General features: G+C 48.3%; 1 protein-coding gene across 1 annotated transcript in view; it reads right to left on the bottom strand.

Moving 5' to 3' along the window:
• Window positions 1–16,469, bottom strand: part of ABLIM1 (actin binding LIM protein 1) — a 171,455-nt gene extending 154,986 nt beyond the window's left edge. The window contains exon 1 of the mRNA XM_062215055.1: window positions 16,371–16,469. Coding sequence (XP_062071039.1) covers window positions 16,371–16,389 — 19 coding nt within the window. The 5' untranslated portion in view covers window positions 16,390–16,469. The remainder of the gene's footprint in view (window positions 1–16,370) is intronic.
• Window positions 16,470–16,779: the final 310 nt, after the last annotated feature.

Below are 16,779 nucleotides of genomic sequence, written 5' to 3'. Positions count from 1 at the left end.
AAGATGCAGGCATCCCAAAAGCTGTCTTAACCACTGGCCACAACCAGTTAGTCACCTGGTGATCCCACAAGCACGAAGTGAGCCTTCTCCCAGGCAATAATCATGGGACCACACATACATGCACCCTGTCTCCTCTTGTCTCCTCCAAACTTCTCCTGGACTGCACTACTGGGCCATTAACTATTTGATCATATTCAATATCCCATAGTTCCATCTGCAACATGTCTCTATCTTGATTTAAAAAGCACCTTGGAGGGGCCAGCAGTGTGCTGAAGCCACCGCCTGCGATGCTGGCATCCCATTTGGGGGCCAGTTCATGTCCCGGCTGCTCCACTTCTAAACCAGCTCCCTGCTAACAGCTTGGGAAAGCAGTAGAAGATGGCCCAAGGGCTTGGGCCCCTATCACCCATGTGGGAGACCCAGATGAAGCTCCTGGTTGCAGCCTGGCTCAGTTCTGGCCATTGGGGCCACCTGGGAACTAGTGGATGGAAGATGTCTCACCGCCCCCCCCCCATACCTCGGCCTTTCCAATTAAAAAAAAAAAAAAAAAAAACTTGGAAAAAAAACCCGCATCTTCCAGCGGGACTTCACTATAGCCTGGATGTTCTTTGAAGAGGGAATGAAATCCAAGTTCACTTTTTCCTTCCTCCCTCCCACAGGTCCCCAGGACCTCATGCACCAAAGGAGCTCAATCAATATTTATTTAGCCATTGATTAGCATATGCTGGCTGGTTTCTAGTCTGTTCTACCCGAGAGTGCCTCCTGATCTTAACATGGGAACTCATTCAACCTGCTGGAGGTCTATTACAAGGCTCCTTGGGCGCATACAGTTCCTGATACACACACTGCAGGCAGTCGTTTTAAAAAGATAATCTGGGACCTGAGTAGGTCCCTTGGAGTCCCGTTTCCCTTTTCCATAAAACAAAAGGGGTTGGGCCAGAGAATTCCTGGGGTCCTTTTAGACCCTAAGATCACATGACAGGGCTGAAGGGGATTGCCCTGTCAGTCTCCTGAGTGCAGCCTCCAGAGACAGGAGTTACAGGGATGCCTTGCCCTAGGCCTAGCAAGTCCAGCCCTCCGTCCACGGAGACACCTGCAGGTCTAGCTCACCAGTCTTTTCTGCTGTCGAAAACCTTTTCTGATTTGGGTACTCAGAGAATCAATGAGATAGACAAAAATTGAATTTCAAAGGTACTTAAGCGAATGTGATATGGGATAAGAAGAGTGGACTTCAAATTTATCAACCAACAGAAAGAACAAAGATGAATTTTTTTTTCCAAATGATAAAAATGCTGTTGGCAGGGGGAAGATGGGGGCGGATCGTGCTGAAACTCAGTGTAGAAAGCACCTTCCAGCAAAGGGCTCACTTACACCACGCGCACAGTGGCCCATTGTTTCTCTGAGGCCTGGGTCATGCTCTCCCTCTGCCTGAAAAGAGTCTGAGCAAGACAGCCCAAATAACCCATTAGTGGCTCAACGCTGAGAAGCAAGCTGCTTCTCGTGAGGTGTGCGCCGAGAGCAGGTGCGTTCCGGGCAGAACACACGATCTGCATTCTCCCCACGGCACCGCCAGTGCAGCTCACCGCGTTTCCTTATCGCCCTGCTGGGATCTCTCTGGAAAACCTGTATTTACGATAGAACTCAGTATTTTCCAAGGGAATTAGCCAGGGGTATGCTATCAAGATCTCTAAATGAGCACTGACTTTTAAGGTGATATGTGCAAAGGCAAAAACCTAGTTACCTGGGCAGTAAGAACCCACTTCCCTTAACAAGTCTGTGCCAAGTGTTAGTGGAGACTATGTTTGTTTGTTTTAATTCTTCCTATAAGAATGAAGGAGAGTAACACTGATTGTGCATTTACTAAATTACAGGCATGGTGCTAGGTGTACACACAAAAGTCACTTCATTTCACTCTCATCTCTCCTCTCTCATAGTGTCGCGGGTACCACGAACATACTTCAAGATGTTCATGAGAAAAAATGGAATTAAAGATAAGTTTATTTTATTTTGAAAGCATTTTGAAATCCATGGCTTTTTCATAATACAAATTTCCCATGAAATATCTGAAGATCCCTCATTTGCATGGATTTCCAAGTTTTTTGCACCAAAAACAAACTTATTTTTTAATTTTATCTTTTCACAAACTTGGAATGTTCTTGTTCTGTCACCATTTGATGGATGAGGAAATGGAACTTCAGAGCCGTGAGCAACCTACTCATCTACCGCGTCCAGGTCCCTCTCACTCCTACACTCCTGTTCCTCCCATGTTAATTTTACAAATCAGGAAATTGTTATGAGTCAGGCAAGAATTTAGCCAAGGTCAAGTGCAGCTCTAACATCAGCAGTTAGGGCTTGACTTACAAAGAGCACACTTACAGTGCAACACTAGCCGGGCACATCATCCAGAGTCATCCTGAAGGTAACTCTGCTGGTCCCCCAAATCAAAGCTCCCTGTGCCATGCATTAAAATACAGGTTCCTGGGCCAGGTGCTTGGCCTACCAGTTAAGACGCCAGTTGGGATGTTCCATCCTTTACCAAAGTACCTGGGTTTGAGTCCCGACTTTGCTTCCTACTCCAGCTTCTGACTAAGGCGAACTTTCAGGGGCAGCAGGTGATGACTCAAGAACTTGAGTCCCTACCACCCATGCAGAAGCCCAGGCTGAGTTCCTGGCTCCAGGCTTTAGCCTGGCCAAGCCCTAGCTGCTGTAGGCATTTGAGGAGTGAACCATTGAATGGGAGCTCTCAGTTTCTCTCTCCCTCCCCCATCTCTGCCTTTTGAATAAATTAAAAAATAAATGCAATTACACTTAAAATAATGAAATTTCAGATTTCTCGGTCTCATTCACCTGGGGGTGGGTGCCAGGGATCTACTTTTGAGTAAGCTCCTGGGTGACCCTCCCATGTACTCCAGCTTAAGCGCTTTCAAATTCTTGCAATATGAGTAGGCCAGCTACTGAGAAGGACTGGCATTTAAAAAAAAAAGTATTTTTCAAAATTCTCAAGTTCATCCAGTCCAAAACAATATTAGAACACAGTGGATTTCTTAGCGGTAAGGGAGAAGGCATTTTTGGAAAGGAAATGCTGCGGTTTCTCTTGACACTTGAATTTCTCCTAGCTAAGCAAGCAAGCCAAGCTATGCTGAGTAATGATGAGAGAGGGAAATATCATTTCACCTCTTGGCTTTTCTGCAGGTCTGGATAAAGAAGCCAGCGCAAATGCTGGCACCAGCCACAAAGGGTACGATGGGATCGGCACCTGCGTTTTGCAAGCATTCCCCTTTGGGAATATATGTGACACCACCAAGTCCTCTAGGCCCAGAGATGACTTTGACATTCACGCACAGAAGAGTAGACTGCATCACGTTTATCTGTCTTTCCTTCACCCACCAGCCCTGGCAGACACTTCTAAGAACAACTGTTTGTAAACAAATAGACTTTTCTAATTAGAGAATGACAGAATCCAAAGAGATTCAGTTTGTGTTCCTTTCAAATATTTTTTTAACTTTTAACTGACATACAAAAATCAGACATATTTGTGGGTTTCCATGTGGTGTTTCTATACATGTATACACTGCATAATGTCCCACCAGGACAAACATCTCCATCTCTTCCAAATCTACCATTTTATGATGAAAACATCCAAAATCCTGAACTCCAGAGTTTTTTCCCCAAGAGAAACATACCATATATTGTCATTACATGTAGTCATCCCCCATGCAACAGAACACCAGAACTGTAACTTAGCAATGCTTAGTCAATGTCTCCCCATCCCCTGTTCCCATCCCCTGGTAACCACCACTATTCTCTTAACTTTGATTAGATAACTTCTTTGGGTTCCACACAGGAGTGAGAATGGGTGGTATTTTCCTCTCTGTGCCTGACTTATTTCACTTGACAAAACAACCTCCAGTTCCATTCATGTTGCTGCAAATGACAAGATTTCATCCCTTTTCATGGCTGAAGAGTACTCCATGGTACCTGTATCAAATTTCCTTTATCCACTCATCTAAGGAGGGACACTTAGATGGCTTCTATTTCCTGGCTAGTGTGGGAGCCGCTGCAGTAAACATGGCAGTGTAGGTATAGCAAACGTGTTCCCCTTGGACTCGGACTCAACAGTGGGCTTGTTGGACCACAGGGTCATTCTATTTTTAATTTTAGAGACACCTTCACACTGTTTTCCGCCATGGCTGTGCCAATTTACATCCCACCAAGAGTGGGCAAGAGTTTCCTCTTCTCTACACCCTTACCAGCACTTGTAAGTTTTTGTGCTTCTAATAATAGCTAATATCGCTGGAGTCAGGTGATATCTCATTGTGGGTTTGATTTGCATTTCCCTAATCATTGATGATGACCATTTTTTCAGGTACCTGGTAGCAATTTGTATGTCTTCCTTTGAGGAATGTCTTCAGTGTGTATTTCATCCCAACTCCAATCAGTGCAGACAAAACAAAAATCAAACAAAAAAAAAAAAAATCCTCTCGCCCATTCAAAGGTGAATAAAGAAACTCCATTTTGAACATTTTGAATAACTGTCTTTAGATGCATGGTTATTACCAAATGTATGTTTATTGCCTCAACTCTCTTTTTTAAAAAAAGATTTATTTATTTATTTGAAAGGCAAAGAGAGAGAGAGAGAGAGAGAGAGGTCTTCCATGTGCTGGTTCACTCCTCAGTTGGCCACAACTGCTGGAGCTGCACCAATCCAAAGCCAGGAGCCAGGAGATTCCTCCAGGTCTCCCATGTGGGTGCAGGGGCCCAAGCACTTGGACCATCTTCCACTGCTTTCCTAGGCCATAGCAAAAAGCTGGATCAGAAGTGGAGCAGCCGGGACTCAAACAGGCGCCCATATGGGATGCCAGCACTGCAGGCAGCAGCTTTAGTTGCTATGCCACAGCACCAGTCCCATTCTCCTGTTTTGAAATATGCTGAATTTGTTGCCGTACAGACAGGAAGTTAGTTCTGCACACCTCTAATTTACCAGTGGCCCTGTTACTAATTTTGACTTGATGGCTCCACCGTTCAGAGTCTTGCTAGGCTCTCCCTAGTCTACTGACAGAGAACCTGAGGAGCCATGAGCTGGCATTTCTGCCCAGCGTCACCAGCAAGTTATTAGTGGAGGTCCACTTAGCACTCTGGCTTCCCAGCCTCAGTCCTCTGTACCCAGTGGTCAATGATTTACCCCAGAACTTGGGCAGAGGCGGTTAAAGTCTTCCATGGCTCATCAATTTTGTTGGCAAAATAGACAAGTAAAATGAAAAACCAAAAGCATATTTGCACACTTTCCGAACAATGAGGAAATACTTGCAAGTATCAAGAGCCAAGGGTTCACTTGCCTGCAAAGGTAAAGCAATCCGTCCACTGCATGCTGTCCAGCTTGGAGGGCTCCTGCCTATTTGATGAAAGAGCTTCCTGCATGGGGAACTGAGTTGCTCTAACCCAGCAGGTCCTTCTCCCTCTGGGTACCTCTGCCGGCCCTTTCTAGTACATGCGGCTTTGTGGGAGTGACATACACACTCCTTCATTAAGCCTTTGTTGTTATGAACCTAGCACAGCTTTTAACAAGCGGTTTGGTGGATGGGCATTTTGTGCAGTGGTTACGACACTGCCTGGGACACCAGCATTTCATATCAGACTACCTGGACTCGGGTCCTGACTGCACTCTTGATTCCAGCTTCCTGCTAATGAGCACCCTGGGAAGCAGCAGGTGATGGCTCTGGTACTTGGGTCCCTGTCACCTACTTAGGAGACCCAGCTTAAGTTCCCAGCTCGTGGTTTCCACACCGTGCACCCCAGCAGTTGTAGCCTTTTTGGGGAGTGAAACAGTGGGTGGGAGATATCTCGTGTTCTCTCTCTTCTTTTCAAATAAATAAAAGAAATTAAAAATGTCTTTAAAGTGACTTTATAACACTATGAGCAATGCCAAACTATAATCAAACTATGAAAGCACTTCTAAAAGTTCACAAGGAAATGGAATTAAAAGATAAGTTGGCCGGCGCCGTGGCTCAACAGGCTAATCCTCCGCCTTGCGGCGCCGGCACACCGGGTTCTAGTCCCGGTCGGGGCACCGATCCTGTCCCGGTTGCCCCTCTTCCAGGCCAGCTCTCTGCTGTGGCCAGGGAGTGCAGTGGAGGATGGCCCAAGTGTTTGGGCTCTGCACCCCAGGGGAGACCAGGAGAAGCACCTGGCTCCTGCCATCGGAACAGCGCGGTGCGCCGGCCGCAGCGCGCTATCGCGGCGGCCATTGGAGGGTGAACCAACGGCAAAAGGAAGACCTTTCTCTCTATCTCTCTCTCTCACTGTCCACTCTGCCTGTCAAAAAAAAAAAAAAAAAAAAAAAAAGATAAGCTTATTTTGGTGCAAAGAATTTTGACATCTACCTAGAGTGTTTTTCAGAATACATATTTTCCGTGAAATTTATGAAGTACGTATCATCTTTCACCGTCAAGCAAACCAGATCAGCCACGTCCCTGAAACTCCAGTGCAGAAGTGAAACCAGCGTTCCATTGTGGGTGTGCTGTTATTAAAATGTCTACAGACCTGAGGCCATTCAGCGATCTCAGGGACCTTCTGCCCTCAAGCAGAGGCTTTGATGCCACAGAGTTTAGGTAGAGCTCTCCCTTCAAATCCAGAACCAGCCTTGCACTGCCCATGCTACCTCCCTCCCGGGGACAGAAGATGGAAAGAGACCATTTGAAACAGAAATCCGAGAACACATACTTGAAATAAGAATCTCCTTAGCAGGCGGGCACCACAAGCTCTATCAGTTACGACTTGGCAAATACTCAGAATCTCCCAGGTAACTAGTGAATTCCCTCTCCCAAATCCCCTTTTCTCTCAATAGCACCCCGTGTCCCTTCACCAACCCTGGAAAGGAAAGTGTCTGATGGCTGTGAAAGTCCTTACACCTGCTCTGTCTCCTTCTCTCTCAAAAGAACTCCAGAGGCAGGATGAACGTGCTGTCAAAGCCATGTTAGAAAGGCACATGCTAGGGGCCAGAGTTGTGGGTAGCAGGTAAAGCTGTCACCTGTCATACACGCAGCCCATATGGAGCTGGTTCAAGTCCTGGCTGCTCCACTTCCAATCCAGCTCCCTGTTAACAGCCTGGGAAAGCAGCAGAAGATGGCCCAAGTGCTTGGGCCTCTGCTACCCATGTGGGAGACCTGGAAGAAGCTTCTGGCTCCTGGCTTTGGCCTGGCCTACCCCTGGCTATAGCTGTCATCTGGGGAGTGAACTAGTGGATGGAAGATTGATCTCTCTCTCTATTCCTCTCCCTCTGTAGTTCTTTTTCAAATAAATAAACAAATCTTTTTTAAAAATGGACAAATTTAGACAGAGGAATCAAGTGACTTTCCCAAGGTGATACAACCAAGAAACAAGCAGTGCACACATGCAGCGACTCCTAATCCAGCGCTCTATAGACCAGACAATTCCCTGATCACCGGCACTAAAAACCTTGCCCTCTTCCGTGGTACCTTCCTCTGTCACCCACTAAATTCCATCTGCTCTCACGTAGCTCGCTCATTCCCTCTCAGTCACACTCGCCCAAGGCCCCCAAGCCTTTGTTTGTTCCTCAGACTGCTGAGTTTCCTACTCCCTGCATCTTTCTCCCCTAATGCAATTTGCAAAGAGTAGTCTACTTGGGGAAGTGGGGTGGAAGTGGATGACATCTAGTAGCTTCTTTCCATAGTATATGATGTGGAGAGAGAGAGAGAGAGAGAGAGAGAGAGAGAGAGAGAGAAAGAAAAGAAGGACTTTTCAGAGGAGAAATCTAAAAGCCACTACCTCAGCCCGGTGACCAGGGTCAACATCACCACCGACAGAGCTATGGTGACAGAATGCACCTTGCATATGACATGATAAAAATTGGCATTATGCCTCTATGGTCTTCATCCCCCCCCTCCAAAAAAAAAAAAAAATCCCCAAACCCTGCTCTAATCATTAGAAAAATCCCAGATGGAGGAACAGTCTGCAAAATGACTACAGAAATCCTTCAATTCTGTCACAAAGTTAAAGTACAAAGTAAGTCTGAGAAACCATCAGAGCCACGGGAGCCTGAGGCTGGAGGACTGAATCCAGCACAGCCTCCCTGATGGAGCATCCTTGGCAGAACAGGGCCGCAGCCAAGACCAGGGAAGTCCTAACACAGCATGGACAGCAGCTAAAAAGGTATCAATCCCAGCTCACTAACTGTAGCAAAGGAGCCAACTAATGTAAAATGTTACTAATGGGCAAGGCAAAGAGTCCTTAATACAGGGAGACCAGGAGAAGCACCTGGCTCCAGGCAGCACGCCGCCGTAGTGGCCATTGGGGGGTGAACCAACGGAAAAAGGAAGACCTTTCTCTCTCTCTCTCTCTCTCTCTCTCACTGCCCACTCTGCCTGTCAAAAAAAAAAAAAAAAAAAAAAAAAGAACAAACAAACAAAAAAAACCACCAGGAACTCTCCTCACCGCCTTTTCAGTTTTCCTATTCATCAAAATCTGCTTTCTCAAAACGAAGTTTATTTTAAAAAGAACAAAAGAAAAAAAATATCCCAGTAGATCCGCAAATCCATCAAGACCAAGTTCTCTGCCTACCTGCAGAAATCATCGATCACAGGCCCATGCTGGCTGTTAGACAGCAGAGATGGAGCTCATCTGCTGAGTCTGGCAGTGTGCCTGTGGTTTTGGACTCCCGCAGTCTGATTTCAAAGACTCAGCACTAAACTACTCAATTATTTGTGTATTTGTGTTAATAATCAAATCTCCCTGAACTGGTCCTGGCTACTTCCTAATCCAGCTTCGTTTTCCCTGACACTTTCATTCATGGTCTGTACCTAAACTGCTCAAATCAAACCCAACCCAGGGGGCCCAGCCCAGGTCGTTTCTCCTCCAAGGCTTTCACTAAGACGTAGGTTGAGCAAATATTTCTTCTCCTCCCCATCCTTCAGCACTGAACATCTGTACCACATTTACTTTTCCCTTGTTTTGTGTTTATTTTGCTTTCTTTCACAATATATTAATCCTGCCCTAAAAACCTGCAAGTTCAAGGCAGGTGGTTGGCCTAGCAGTTAAGACACTGGTTGAGTTGCCCACACCCCACATCAGACTGCCTGGGTTCAATACCAACCTCTGCCCCTTTGCTTCCTGTTAATGCAGACCCTAGGAGGCAGCAGAAATGGCTCAAGTAGTTGGCCTCTGGCCACTGACATGGGAGAGCTGGACTGAGTTCTGGGCTCCCAGCTTCAGCCTCAACTGGGGCCTGTTGTGGGCAGTAGTGGAGTGAACCAGCTGATGGGAGCTCTTTGTCTGCCTCTCAAATAAATAAATATTAATTTAAAGACAAACAAACAAACAAAAAACCCCACAAACTCAATGGTCAATCACTCTAAATTTCTAGAAAAGTTCTGATTTCAGATGCCAGATAATCTGTTTTCCCTCTGTATTTTTTCAGTTCAATTCTTGGATTCAGGTTGCTACCCAATATCATTATTGCAGCACCTCGTACATGAAACTATAGGTTCTTAAATTTTTTTCTCTAAAGACTTATTTATTTGAGAGGCAGTTATAGACAGAGAGAGGGAGAGACAAAGAGAAAGTCTTCCATCCACTGGTTCACTCTCTCAATGGCTGCAACAGCCAGAGTGGGCCAATCTGAAGCCAGGAGCCAGGAGCTTCTTCCAAGTCTCCCATGTGGGTGCAGGGGCCCAAGTACTCAGGTCATCTTCTACTGTCTTCCCAGACCATTAGGAGAGAGCTGAATCAGAAGTGGAGCATCCAGGAAACGAACTGGTACCCATATGGGATGCTGGCACCATAGGCAGAGGCTTAACCTACTATGCCACAGTGCCAGCCCCAGGGTCTTCAATTTCTAACATCACATTACATAACTTGAGCACACTATTATTTTATTATATGTATCTTTTATTACATAAAATATAAATATATTATTTAATTGTATTTTATATATTATTGTAAGAGACAAAATTTATTGAACACTTACTATATGCCAAGCACTGTGAGAACAACTAATGAATAGCCATAATCCTCACAATTGTCTTATGGGGGTAACTGCTGTCTTATTCCTGTTTTGCAGAAGAAGAAACCGAAGCTAAGAGGAGTTAAATAAATACCACGCTCAAGATGACACATCTAAGAAGCAGTGTGACGGCAATGTCCATGCGCAAAAGCTGCGCGTAGATTTCCTCAGGAAAACCTTATACCGCACAGAAGCAGTCAAGCTGGTGCCATGTACGCACTAGATTTCTATCCCGTGGCTCAGAAGAGGGGAGCTTAGCTGCAGCGTCACCCCAGAGCTAGGACCTGCTCCTAAACAAGCAGATGGGGAATCACACTTTGCATGGAAGGGGGTGTGCTTCCAGGCTGCGGCATACAATGGGCAAAGAGGACTTAGAGAGGAGAAGTGAGATGGCAAAGAAACGCAACCTGCTACCAGCAGCACCCTCCCTGGAGCTCCCTCCTGAGCAGAGGCCTGGACCAGACATCTGTCTCTGCTTGGGACTGGCCTGGATTTGCTATGACAAGATGGGTCTCTGCATGGTAAATATGATTTCTGCTTCAAGACAGGCCGCCCGTTCTCTCGGGAGTCTGTGTTTCCAAGAGTCTGCTTCATTCTCGAGAATATTGTCTTGGCTTCTGCCCCGTTACTTTCCTCCTGAATGTGAGCCCACATGTAGGGAACTGCTCTCCCTCACTTCCTACTCCCTTTCTTTGTGCCAGAATGGCCTAGACAACAAGAAACTCAAGAGCTTAAATAAATTCATTGAGTGCTTAATTTGCAGTTTACCTAAAAGTCCATTGCCTGCTGCGGCAAGCGGCAGTTACTGGAAGCCACACGCACTGCTACCCTGTCATTAGGTGTCCAAAAAGGATCCTTCTCTTGAATCGGCTTCCATGACCTAATTTCCTTACGCCAGGCGAGTAGTAATCAGGATTATGTCTTGGCACAAACAGTCCCAGCGGGCAGTGGTCTGATAATTCCACCCTGGTCCGCCTGACACTTGTAGCTCTCTGCTCACAATACATCCCTACACTGGAGTCACCTTTTCCATGGCCACGAAACAAATCTCTGTTATTCCTCCATAAGTAAACAATACTGTCACCAACCCATTAGCTGGGCTCCTCGTTATAGAAACAGCCTGGGCTCGACTCCAGTTAAGCTGGTCCCCAACCCCCAACTCCCAAGGCCAAGAGGTACTGGAGTGATCATAATTCAGCCAGGAAGCTTCCTCCCTCCTTGTAAGTCAGTGGACACACATGCTCTGATGTGCTGCACCTGCCTTCTGTATGGGACAGGGGATCTTGGAGAGGGATTTGAAGTCAGCACGGAGCCCCGTCCTCCACCTCCTGAGAGAGTGACTCCTGAGACACAGCTTTCCATTGGGCTGACTCACTGCGGCAACACCCTCCTTGTCCAGCCTCCCCTAGCCTCTCTCTGGCTGCACTCAGTAATTCCACCTTGGAATACAGTCATGTGATACGAGTCGCACCTCGTCTCCCAGCAGTCATTAGAAAGGACTTGAACCTGAAGCTGGGAGACCTGACTCCCAGTCCTGCCTTTCCTGCTACATGCTTCAACTTCTGGGGACTGAATAGCAGGGCTAAGAACACTGCTTTCCAGGGTGGTGGTTGAAACAACATGAGGTTGCCGCCTCCTGGGAGCCCCTGTGGCACCAGGCTGGCACCCAGATGCCTGTGTCAGCTGAATGTCAGGCAAGATGGCCACTAGCCCGCATGAGCAGGGAGTTCGGAAGTGTTACACAAATCCCCTCTAAAATTCGATAGGAACTCTAGAGGTCCCCTGGGGATCTCAAATTGCCCCCACACCAGCAATTCCACCTAGAAGTGGATCAAGTGGAATGATGGGGCAGTGCCTTGGGGCTGAATCCTGCTGGCAGCACACCATGTCTTTAGCAACTGCGGGAGAGAGAGCCACATCCATCCTGATTCGGAGGTTGGGAGGGCCTGGGATCCCATGTGAGCCCCCTTGTGAAGACAAGGGGGCAGAGGTAGCAGCAGCTGGGCCCAGACACAGCACTATCATCACTTTGTACTCTTGCATTCCAAACTCAGACACCTTAGAGGGGGGTGAAGAAATCAAAACACAAAGCACTCATTTGCTGATTGAAGTGAACCTGCACAGTACAAATGCACCTGCTAACAGCACAGGAAGCCATCCAGCTGCCTTCACCACTTCCTTTTAGCTGCTTCTACTTACTTCCCAGGATGCACTTCAAATCATTAGCCAGCCAAAAATAGCATCTTAGACCAAGCAATGAATACGGCTAATACGTGTGTGGCACCTCCTGATGTAGAAAAGGTTTGAAAGATATTAACTCCCTAGATCCCATTAGACCCAAGTTATCCTCATCCTACAGAGAGGCAAACTGAGCTTCACAGAGACTAAGGCGCTCGTGCCAGCTGGGGGAAGCCCTACGGGGGGAAACATGGGCTGTCGGTGACCTCACCTGGGCATCTGGAACCCGGCTCTGCTGAGGCCTCGACACCAGGGGGATCAGCCCACTTCTCGTCCCAGGGCCTCCCACTGCCCACCCTCCTGAGAGCGGGCTGGCCCTCCGCTGTGCCCAAGGTGGTGCTACCAGGAAGCAGTGAGGCGAGGCTTTCATTCAGGTGCTTGTCCGTGGCAGAAACAAGAAACAGAATCTTTCCTGAAAAGGCGCTCTGCCTCCCGCTCTGCCAACAGGCACACCAACTCACCTTCCCCGGGTCTCGCCAGTGTCTAATGCACCCACCAGGAGCCTGACATGACTGAGGGTGGCATCCCAACTGCGGAGTCGGATGTGACGCGACAAGTTCCAGAGCCACTGCCTAGAGACGAAGGCACCTGCAGCTTTCTGTATGACGTGACCTGGCCAGGGGTAAGCTTTGCAAGAAAAGACAAACACAGAGCAGGTATTCTGCTGCTGGGCCTGGGCCCAGAGAGCATACCCTAGGTGTTTCCATCACTCTCATTTAATTTCATCTGCTTGAGTGGAAGGGAAGAGATTATCTCCTGAAGTTTAGCAAGGCCCTAGTGAAGGTTACTTCTTGGAGAAAAAAAAAAAAAGAAAAAGGAAAACATATATACTTAAATCCAACATAGGAATAGGGGAAGAGAAGGGAGGGAAACATTAAAAAATTACTTTCTGGGGCCGGCACTGTGGCGTGGCAGGTGGAACCGCTGCCTTCAGTGCTGGCATCCCATATGGGCGCTGGTTCCAGTCCTGGCTACTCCACTTCCGATCCAGCTCTCTGCTGTGGCCTGGGAAAGCAGTAGAAGATGGCCTGGGTCCTTGAGCCCCTGCACCTGCATGGGGGACCCAGAGGAAGCTCCTGGATCCTCGCTTCGAATCAGCTCAGCTCTGGCCGTTGAAGCCAAATGGGGAGTGAACCAGCAGATGGAAGACCTCTTTCTCTCTCTCTCTGCCTCTCCTTCTCTCTCTCTAACTTTGACTTTCAAGTAAATAAACAAATCTTAAAAAAAAAAAAAGACTTTCTGAGGCCAGCATTGTAGGGCAATGGGTTCAGCAGCCTCCTGTGACAATGGCATCCCTGTGACTATGGGTTCAAGTCCCCGCTGCTCTGCTTCCCATCTGGCTCCCTGCTATTGCTCCCTGAGAAAGCAGTGGAAGACTGCCCAAGCGCTTGGGCTCCTGCCAGGATGCAGCTCCTGGCTTCAGCCTGACCCAGCCTTGACCATTGCTGATATCTGGGGAGTGAGCATACTGATGGAAAATTAATCTCTCTCTCCCTCTCTTTCTCTCTCTCTCCTCCCTCCCTCTGTATCTCTGCCTTTCAAATACACAAGCAGATCTTAAAAAAAAATGCCTCCATGAAAACTCCTAGTGCAACTTTCCACCACTTGGGAAATAGCTTCTTATCGACAGAGTCAACAAACATGGACTTGGCACGTGTCTGCTGGGTGTGCTGTGCTGTGCCAGGATCGGTGGGGAACTCAGGCCCCAGAGGAGCCCTGCCACCCCCACCTCTGAAGGCACAGACCCCAGGGATCAGCATCCAGGGAGCCCCCACACGGAGGGAATTCCCGTTTGGGAGCTGGCCCCTGGGGCGGGGGTTGGGGATGGGGACGAGGGTCATGGCAATATGCCAGGGCTTCCAAGAAGGAGACATGCAGGAGGCAGGGCCAGAGTTGGGGGGAGTGGCATGGGGAGGGAGTGGAATTTGACATTGGGGGCTGGGGACAAGGTGACTGAGTGACAGGGGAGAATGTTCAGAGGTGGGGACAGCATGAGCCAGGGCCTGCAGGTGAGAGCACTGGTCCTGTCCAGGCGCCAGAAGCTGGGCAGCCTATGAACAAAGGCCTTCTGGACCAGAGGACTTAGGAGAAAGTGGGAGCGGTCCCCCAGATCCTGCGCTCAGAGAGCGTATGGTTTAGCAGGGAAGATGGCGGGGTTGGGGCGTGAACATGAACGCAGGGAGGGAGGAAACCCCGCGGCAGGTGAGGAGGAGAGAGAAACCAGAAAAGCGCTCCTAGGAGGAAGACTGTCTCCCCGTGGGCCTCTGAGGATGGGGGGCGGGCAGAGGGGAAGCCAGGCCACAGGGTGGGAAGGAGGGAGGGGGTGTTTGTGGCTTGGCTGTGGCCAGGAGTGAGTATGGGACCAGGATGGAACTTCAGGGAGGGAGGGAGCTGGCCCCTGTGTATCCTTGAAGGAAAGCTAAGGCACTCAGATGTCAAAGGCTGCTCATGTGGCCCAAGGTTGAGGTTTTGAGGTGAGCAACATCATCAGAGCATGGCCTGGCTGCTGCTAAGGACGTTTGTCAGCCTGGTAGGCACACTGAGATCCCTGTGCTATGTCACAGTGGCTGAGGTGCCAGTCACGAGATGGCCACAGCACGGACTCTGATCGGACGGGCTCCAGTGCCACTCCTGGCTCTGCCCCTCTTAGTTCCTGTTCTTCTCTAAGCCTCAATTTCCTCTTCTGTAACATGGGGGTGAACCCTACTCAGACACCTAGGAGGATATCTGAGCTCCTGTGTAGGAAGCACTCAGATTACAGTGTTCAATAAAAGCACCCACGTTTCTGGAGTGTCTCACTGCAGGAGGATGGGGCTCATGGTTTAAAGTCCCTGATCATGAACGGCCATGCAGTCCACTTCAATCTCAGAGAGGCTGTCTTCCATGACATTCGGTAACAGACACCAGCTACGTAGTACCCACTGCAAATCCAGCTCACGGCTCTCAATGTCACCTTTTCAACAGTAACCAGTGTGCTGAGCAGCAGGTTTGGTTTTAACAGGATATAACTCAGACATCAGACAATGTGCTATTTAAAGTGTACCAGTCTATCATTTTTAGTATATTTACAGAATTGTGCAACCAACACCACACTGTAAGTGTAGAACCTTCGTATTATCCCCAAAAGAAAGCCCACTACCATTAGCACTCTTCATTCCCTGCCCTGCTCAGTCCTAGGCAACTGTTCATCTACTTGCTGTCTACACAGATCTTCAGCAGCAGGTTTGATTCATATCTGTTAGCCTCAGAGTCTCAAGAGCTGCATAGCAACTGAAGGAACAACTGTACACACACAGATAGGAATCACCAGCACCCAGCACCCTCGACACATCTCACACCTCATTCATGCACGCAACCCTCCCCACGAAGGGGTGACAGATATTTTTTTTTACCAACACATCTCCACCCCAACAAATGGCCTCATTTATCATTTCATCTCTGTTGCCCCCTTGGGAGGAAGCTCATTAAAAGACAGATAACAGAACTTCGAATGAGACACCTTCAGACCCAGTTCACGTCTCCTGCAGGAGCTTCCAAAACACAGCTCACCTCCAGGGCTGGCAGCACCAGAGATTTGCTGGAAATTAGAAACAATCAGATAGGCCTCTAAGTAAGGGATCGCTCACCAGAAGTAGGCGTTAGGAAGGGTACACAGGCACAGTCATTGAGAACACAAGGGGTTTGTATCTTGCAGAGAGTAGACTTTCAACACAAGTGCTCAATCCCTTTGCCACACAGCAACCAGACTGTTCTTGTCAGAACGGAGTCTGAGCAGACTGTTCTACAATGAAGCCCTCCAAGTGGCTTCCAATCCCTACACTATCCAAGATGCTGGCTGCCTCCCCCTCCCCCTGCCCCACCTCCTTCTCAAGCCTTCTGCACACACACACACACACACGGCTCCTTGGCTCCAGTTCTCACTGCTTCTGGATTCTCCAGCTGTGTGCTTTTCCCTTCTCAGAGACTCTCTCTCCCAGCTATCTGCAAGGCTGGTTCCTTCTCTGGTCTCATCCTCAAAGCACCGTTCACGTCCCCTTCTCAGAGCGTTCTTGTTGGCCCCCCAAGGCCAGGCAGTCTGTCTGCCGCCCCCTCTGATGCCCGTCTGTCTACTCACCACCGTCAAGATGCTCCATCCCCTTCCTGCTTTCTTTTGTTTTCCCCACTAGAAGGTGACTGCCATGGCATTTGCGGAGTCTAGCACAGCTGCTGGCACGACGGCTGTGCTCTATAAATGCGTGTTCCGTATGTTCATGTCTTTGACACTAGCCTGGTTGCCTCTCTCTTTGCCATAGCAACAGGCTTAGGGTGAAACTGAAAGTTCATTAAATGCTTTGGGTTCACCAGCAGCATCTACCAATTAGGCAATTTTGATGATGTCAACGCAACTCAACTGATGACAAAACATAAAAGACCTGTTTAAGTCTCTGACTCACAGAAAAACAAGAGCTGAAGGAATGAGCTTACTGTTGGACCAGTCTCAAACCAACTCCGACTAAGCTCTCTGAATGAGAACCACACAGCGA

Source organism: Lepus europaeus, chromosome 17, assembly GCF_033115175.1.
Source record: "Lepus europaeus isolate LE1 chromosome 17, mLepTim1.pri, whole genome shotgun sequence".
In the NCBI taxonomy this organism is placed as follows: domain Eukaryota; kingdom Metazoa; phylum Chordata; class Mammalia; order Lagomorpha; family Leporidae; genus Lepus; species Lepus europaeus.
The sequence above is the reverse complement of the archived record's forward strand: the minus strand, read 5'-3'. Positions and strand labels throughout refer to the sequence as shown.